We start from the raw sequence: 7,661 nt of genomic DNA on the forward strand, positions 1-7,661 counted from the left end.
ATTGAATACTGTATTGACCCAATTCACCTAACGTCATCATCAGAATAATCTTGGTTGCGCCATACTGGTGGGCGATATCACTGTGCGTTATTCGGTGAAGTTCGCATTTTAGGCGACGCAGGGTTAACACGTAAACTTATTGACCACCAAGATGGTGAGTGTGACGCAGTCGCCACGTGTGACGTACCTGAAAGGGGTCAATGCATCCCTTGGGAGGCCTTGGACCTTTTTTTCCCCCTCGGTTTCCTCGGCACACTTTCACTTTGTCTTTATTCCACAGGGTTTCCGGTTGCACGTTTCTAGAATACCCCAGGGTTTTACCACTTACCCCATATCTGGCACAGGGGCGGATATTCTCTCGGGTATGCCCATATGCAGGGGGACGCAGTGGGGTTAAAACGATTGTAGTGTTAAGGCCGGCCGGCCCTTATTCCCAGGGGAATAGAGAAGGGCTAGAGATAGCCCAAGTTTCAAAGATGTTAAACACTGGTACTAGGTAAATTGAGTTACATTCTTGTACGACATGCCATATGGGAACAGTGAAACAACAATATTTGTCACTCACTGCAATTGCTGTTTACATTTTGTTCAACACTGTATTATTTTTTTTAACTGTACCAATTTTGTGAACATTACATGTAGTACTGTTATACCAGTGTAATTGTGAATTTGGTCAATATCCAACCATGTGATGATTAATATGATAATTTTCTGATAAAAACTGATACATTTTCTTTATAACCACATTACTACTTCCAGTGTAATGTTTCTCAAAGTGTTTTATACAATCAAAGACTGCTTTATCTCTAACCAAGTAAATTTGTATTGCCGTTAATTTTAAGAGTGACTACCAAACATATACCTTCCCTTTAAAGGTACTGGACACTATTGGTAATTACTAAAAAAAATTGTAAGCATCTAAACTTACTTGGTAACGAGTAATGGAGAGCTGTTTATTAGTATAAAACATTGTGAGAAACGACTCCCTCTGAACCAACTTGGTTTTTGAGAAAGTAATTTGTCACTCAAATATTAAAAGACTTCAGGCCTGAAGCCTTTTATTGGGCACATGAAATCACACAAATTTGTGCAACACAATTTTGTTTCCTTCATTATTCTCTTGCATTGCAACTTCGGTGGAAATTTCCACAGGTTTGTTATTTTGTGCATATGTAAAAAATACACCAAGTGAGAATACTGTTCTTTGACAATTACCAAAGTAGTCTGGTGCCGTTAAATACCTGAATGTTATACTTAAAATGAACAAATAATAATCTTTGTCAAACGTCATGTTACAAACAGACCCTCAAGGTATGGCATCAGAACTGGTAGAGGTAGATATAGATGATATAATCTCAGGGCTGTTGAATGGGTCACAATATGCCTCCATTTCCAGACCCTTAACCCGGGGCGAAAGGCCGTCCTTAAATGCACCCCTTGGGTATCCGAGCATGTATTGCACTGTGGGTAGAACTTGAGTTCTCGTAGCCGTCTGCGGAATATGACATCATACCATGTCTTCCTGGTCATCAGTCTTTCTCTGATTACCTACAGAGACAAAACAATCTTAACTTCATCAAAGGTTATGAGTTAAAGACACTGGACACTATTGGTAGTTGTCAAAGACCCGTCTTCTCACTTGGTGTATCTCAACATGTGCATAAAATAACTAACCTGTGAAAATTTGAGCTCAATTGGTCGTCGATGTTGCGAGATATTAATGAAAGAAAAAAACACCCTTGTCACACGAAGTTGTGTGCTTTCAGATGCTTGATTTCGAGATCTCAAAATCTAATTCTGAGGTCTCGAAATCAAATTCATGGAAAATTACTTCTTTCTTGAAAACTTTGTTACTTCAGAGGTAGCTGTTTCTCACATTGTTTTATACTATCAACAGCTCCCCATTACTCGTTACCAACTACAAGGTTGAATGCCAATAACTATTTTGGGTAACTACCAATAGTGTGTACTGCCTTTAGTAAGTTAGATTAACGATTGCATCCATATTAATGAGAGTGTTTTGTTTTGAGACATAGACTTGCAGGTTACAGGCCTTGAACTTCGCTCTTTTGACGGGACACAGCAATTTTCCTCTGGTTAGGGCGACCTCTATGGGGGAAATGTAAGTTTGTATTGGAATCTTGCAGAGAACACCACAGCAAAAGCACAGGGCACCACAGCAATTGCTATGGGTGCTGTGGGTTATTTCAAAGCCTAAACTTGTTACAAGCCCAGCCGTTTATTTCACAAAGAGTTAGGACTTGTCTTATCTCGAGTTGGGACGAGAAACTTGTCCTGACTTAGGATTAATCTTAAGGTCTGCATGCTACAGTGCAGGGTTGGGACTCGTCCTAAGTCGTAAGATTAGTCCCAAGTTAGGAAGAGTTTTGTGAAATCAACGGCAGGGGGCTTGTGTGAATATTTTTTCTCTTGTCTTCTTTTTTTTTTTTGGGGGGGGGGGCTTGAAGTTGCAGTTGCATGCCTGTAATCTATGTACATGTACATCACTCTGATTTATTTTCCACCTTACATGAACTTGACGAGTTTAAAACCAAGTGTAACACACAAATTTTGTTTCAATCTAATATTTCAAGCTTACCGCTAGTGGGGGTTGGTGGTCAGCAACAAAGTCTTTGGTCTTAAGTCGTCGCCTACCACATGTATGACATCCGTATTTCTTGCCCACCACCCGTAAAGATCTCTTCTGTTTATTGGATGCATAGTTAAAAGATGCTGAGAGACCCTCTCTGGCGAATGCTCCTACAAGAAACAAATCAAAACTCACACTGTTATTAATTTATTACTGGTACTCATGATTCAGCTTGATGTGCTACTACACATGTAGCAGCACAGGCTCTGTCATGCAATACATGGTTGCTTCTCTTCGCCCAGGTGTGAATGGGAACATTAAGGGCAGAGATGGTTCTTGTGATTGATTAAAGACACTGGACATTATTTGTAATTTTCAAAGACAAGGCTTCTCACTTGGTGTATCTCAACACATACATAAAATAACAAAACTGAAAATTTGGGCTCAATTGGTCGTTGAAGTTGCAAGGTAATAATGAAAGAAAAAACATTCATAATTCTGAGGTCTCAAAATCAAACTTGTGGAAAATTACTTCTTTCTTGAAAACTACGCTACTTCAGAGGGAGCCGTTTTTCACAAAGTTTTATACTATCAACCTCTCCCCATTACTCACTACCAAGTAAGTTTAAGTTTTTATGCTAATATTTATTTTAAAGTAATTACCAATAGTGTCCACTGCCTTTAAGCTTGGTGTGCTACATGTGATATTTGGCAGCACAGACTATGACTGAGTGCTTCTTTTCACCAAGGAGAAAATGGGCGTCTCTGTGAGGGCAGAGATGGTTCTTGTGATTGAATAAGCTTGGTGCGCAACATTTGGCAGCATGTACAGGCTGTATGCGCTAATATATATGGCAGCACTCTTTTCTGTTGACTATCATTGTTGCTTCTCTTCATCCAGGAGTAAATAGGCACATGTGAGGGCAGAGATGGTTCTTGTGATTGATTTAGCTTGGTGTGCTACATATTTGACAGCACATGCTGTATGCTACCAAGAGAGCTGAGATGATTCAAGGAATGCAAGTGGCCCAGTGACTAGAGATACTAAAGTTGGATCGCCAAAAGTGTTGGTGAGTGATGGCTTTATATAATAATCAACTATTAATTATTATTATTAATCAGGTCCTTTAGAACACATAGGATACTTTCAACACTTGACAACTATCTGTGCAAATTGTTCTTTTCAGAACTGAGAAGTCTCCCGAACATCCGATAAATCTACTCCGTGGTAGTAGGCCTACAATAGTGGGTGCGTTTGTTAGCTTGACTGGGTCAACCCTGATGTTGCGTATTTTATTTTTTTCCAGTACGAACATGGGCTCACAATTACCCCACGTTCGTCCTCCAACCAGGAAAAAAACCCAGTCGCATCACCACGTGAGCCTTCCCGTGGTGACGTCAGTGCACCTCGGGCCAGCCCCAAGTGACCTAATCCACAAGTGGGGCTCTTGGGGCTGGCCCGAGGTGCACTGACATCACCACAGGAAGGCTCACGTGGTGACGTGTCTGGGGTTTTTTCCTGGTTCGAGGACGAAGGTGGGGTAATTGTGTGCCCACGTTCGTCCTGGAAAAAAAAATAATACGCGACATCGGGGTCGACCCAGGGAAGCTAATCGAATGCACGCAAAGAAAGACAGTTCTCTAAGAACTATCTCTACCTTGCAATACACACATGGTGTTACTGCAAACCAAGTATTTAATGTATTTGTAACATTATAAACTGCGCCAATAAAGTATCTAAACACTTACAAATGGTCAGATAAATCGGAACCTGAATTAGTATGCCAAAAAATAATTATTCATTTCTATTCACCGTTAATTTCTGCACATTTTGACACATCTTATGTTGCGCTACGATGTTGTTTGGTGGATTTATGGGCACGTGAGTGGCTTAAGGTCGAATTTCAAAAGTTGCAAAAGCCCCTATTCAAGCTAAATCGTTGTATTGTGACGAGTAAGATCAGCGTTTCTTTTGCCCGCCCTTCATAAATGTTTTTTTGTCGCGTTTTGGATAAATCGGTTGCGATGAACATCAGCAATAATTGTCAGTAACCAAGCAAAGGGGTCAAAGATGGGTGGCATACAACAAAATGGGTTAAGAGCCAGAATCCCTGATTATGGTAAGACAGGGAAAGGTGTTTCAAGATAACAGGAAAGATGGCCATAACAGGAAAGATGGCTCAACTGACCAAACAGGAAAGAGGACGGATCGTTGGTTTGATAGAAGCCGGTATGTCGATTCGAGCTGCAGCTCATCAAGTTGGAACGTCACCAGCGACGGTCAGTAAAATGGTGGAATGGCTACCAAGCTCAGGGAAATGTGGACAACCTGCCAAGGAGTGGCCGCCCGAGTGTGACTTCTGCAGCAGAAGAAAGTGAACAAGTCCATCAAGCCTGACACCACTCTCGAGGGATTGCGACGCATCCTGATCAGGAAATGGCAGGGGATTGACCAGGGACAGATCAGATGTCTCGTTGGGAGTATGAGAAGACGACTCATTGCCGTTAACAGTGATGGAGGACACACCAAGTATTGAGGACAGGATATCAGCAGTTTTAGAGTTAAAGATACGGCCATAAATTTCATGGTCAAGTAAACGAAACGGGTTTGTGTCTTTTGTCTCGATTTTGTCTGTGTGTGAGGCTTGTGTGAGTTCCCTTCTGGATCGAATTGGGGTGAATAGAGGCTTTTGCAACTTTTGAAATTCGACCTTAAGCCACTCAAGTGTCCATAAATCCACCAAACAACATCATAGCGCAACACAAGATGTGTCAAAATGTGCAGAAATTAACGGTGAATAGAAATGAATAGTTATTCTTTGGCATACTAATTCAGGTTCCGATAAATGTGACTTTTCGAAAGTGTTTAGATACTTTATTGGCGCAGTTTATATATAAATATTTACCTGGATGTAGCAGATTACTTGGCAAGACAGAACTAAATCGCCCTCCAAGACACTTAAAGATTAGTGATGATGTCGCACCGTACATCAACGTAGATTCTAGAATTCCATAAGATGTCAATGAAGAGCCAATACCTGTGAAAGGATTCGTACAAGTTTAATAGTAGTTTTTGTCTGTTAGTACGATGTGACATTGAGGGCTATGAACTGATTTGGGCTGTTGACCAGGGGCACGTTGCACCTACTCCTTTGGCTGAAACCGGGTTACCCCCTTCATAGTCTGTAAGGATGTATTGTACTGTGTAGGAATGGGTATCATCCACAGGAGCCTTGCTGGTAAAGCAGAATGCACAACTTTCCCAATTTTTTTATGAAGCAATTGTGGTCAAGTCCCCAAATTAAAAGCACAACTGTCATGACCGGGATTCAAACTCAAACAATGCTGCTGACAACACTAGAGTTTGGGCTCAATGAAGTAGACTGCTCGGACACGACTCCATGACTTGGGTTAGTCCTAGAACTATAAAACTTGTTCTGCTTTCTATCGTCACGCTATCAAGGGACTGGGGACAATAGCTGAACAAACATGGTAGTTCTAGGAGTAGATTTGGTTCATATAGGATATGGGAATGTAGGCTAGGGGTTTGATTGAATCATTAGATTTAGAATATTAACTATCTACATGTATCATACCCATGTTGAATTTGAAGATATGCATTGCACATGTAGATGCCACTGTTCCTGACAAACCAACTGACACAAGTCCCAACACACTGGCTCCCCACAATGCGCAGGTCAGACGCAAAGGACGGAACACCAACACCTAGATTAGAAAAGAAAAAAATCTGTTATTTGTTAAATTGGAGTAATTATATTTTCATTTACTTGTAATGAAATTTGTATTTTGAAAATGGTTACTGATTGATTGTATACTTCCTCCATCCTGAAGGGTCCCTTCGCATTACTCCTGACCTAGACCTACACAGTTGCAATAACGTAACCTTCATCCCGACGACGAAGAGGAGGGTTATGGAAATCGCAACTATCCTAGACCTACGTTAGAACTATCTATGAGGTTCGCTCTTGTCTCTACGTACTACGGTAGTTAGGAGTACCTTTCGCACTGTTCAGTTTGAGAACCATTATTCAGGGCTAACAATTTTGTGTGATGATTTGGGCCACATAAATGCATGTTGTAGACAGATTGAAATTCAATTTGTTTCAAACAGCTTTTCTGCAGTTATTTCCTTTCTTTTGTTTCCCCTCTGTTCCCTCTTGCCTTTTTCATTTTCTTTTCATGCGCTTTTTGAGCACCTCAGTTGTAGTACTATTTTTTTTTTAGGTGGACATTGCGCAATCAATATAAATGTTCCTTATACTTAACTATTATTTTAATTATAAATACAGTCAGCTCTTGTCTTGTATAGAGCGCAGTAGCCATGGTAGCATTTCCTAAAAATAGTATTCAACAATGTCAATATTGACCCAGTAGACCCAGTAGGCTAGTACTCATTTTTCCTAATATATTTTTGCCATTTGCATTTTTTAATAGTTAGTATTAGGCCTATGACCTATGGGGTTGTACCCCCCTACTACTAAATTCCTACCTAGAATACAAATCGTACAAAATAATGTTTTTAAATGAGTGCAGACAAATATTAAATAACACAGACAAAACAGAGCCCCAGGTCAGGTAATGATGATGGGTTTAAAAACTAATGTATTGTATGCAACTTGCAAGTATTTGCCTTTATCATTTTTATGTGTGAATAAAAGCACTGTGAAGTTTTAATATAATATAATTGTTGCACTTTCTGCACAACTATTGTTGAGTTGAATTGTGGCTCTGTGCAAACCTGCATGAGTCCGAGGCAAGACGGAAAAGTGACCATCCCAACTCCACATCCCAAGATCAAATACGGAGACAGAAATGCTGTATTTGATGCTTGGGAATCGTCTGTAGATGATGCAAGAAAGAGCTTGTGTCTCATACGGGATGAAACTATCGATCCAAACATGGTTTCAAATCATTCAGGAATTTCAAACACTGAAAATGTAGAAAGTTTCCCATGTAAACAAAGGTCCGTTTTTGACTTTGATTTGACGTTTGCAATTTGATTGTTTACTACCGACATTCACATTCAAAGTGTGTGGATTAATTTTTAGGG

The 7,661-nt window shown here is 40.3% G+C and overlaps 1 protein-coding gene across 1 annotated transcript; it reads right to left on the reverse strand.

The window, feature by feature from the left end:
- Positions 1–943: 943 nt before the first annotated feature.
- LOC139949623 (uncharacterized) lies at positions 944–7,620 on the reverse strand. Its single transcript, XM_071948062.1, has 5 exons — positions 7,350–7,620; positions 6,187–6,316; positions 5,497–5,628; positions 2,600–2,760; positions 944–1,548 (listed from the first exon to the last, which is right to left on the reverse strand). The coding sequence occupies exons 1-5, from the start codon at positions 7,509–7,511 to the stop codon at positions 1,288–1,290; spliced, it is 846 nt and encodes a 281-aa protein (XP_071804163.1). The 5' UTR covers positions 7,512–7,620; the 3' UTR covers positions 944–1,287.
- Between the last annotated feature and the right edge of the window lie 41 nt (positions 7,621–7,661).

Source organism: Asterias amurensis, chromosome 17 (assembly GCF_032118995.1).
Source record: "Asterias amurensis chromosome 17, ASM3211899v1".
Classification (NCBI taxonomy): domain Eukaryota; kingdom Metazoa; phylum Echinodermata; class Asteroidea; order Forcipulatida; family Asteriidae; genus Asterias; species Asterias amurensis.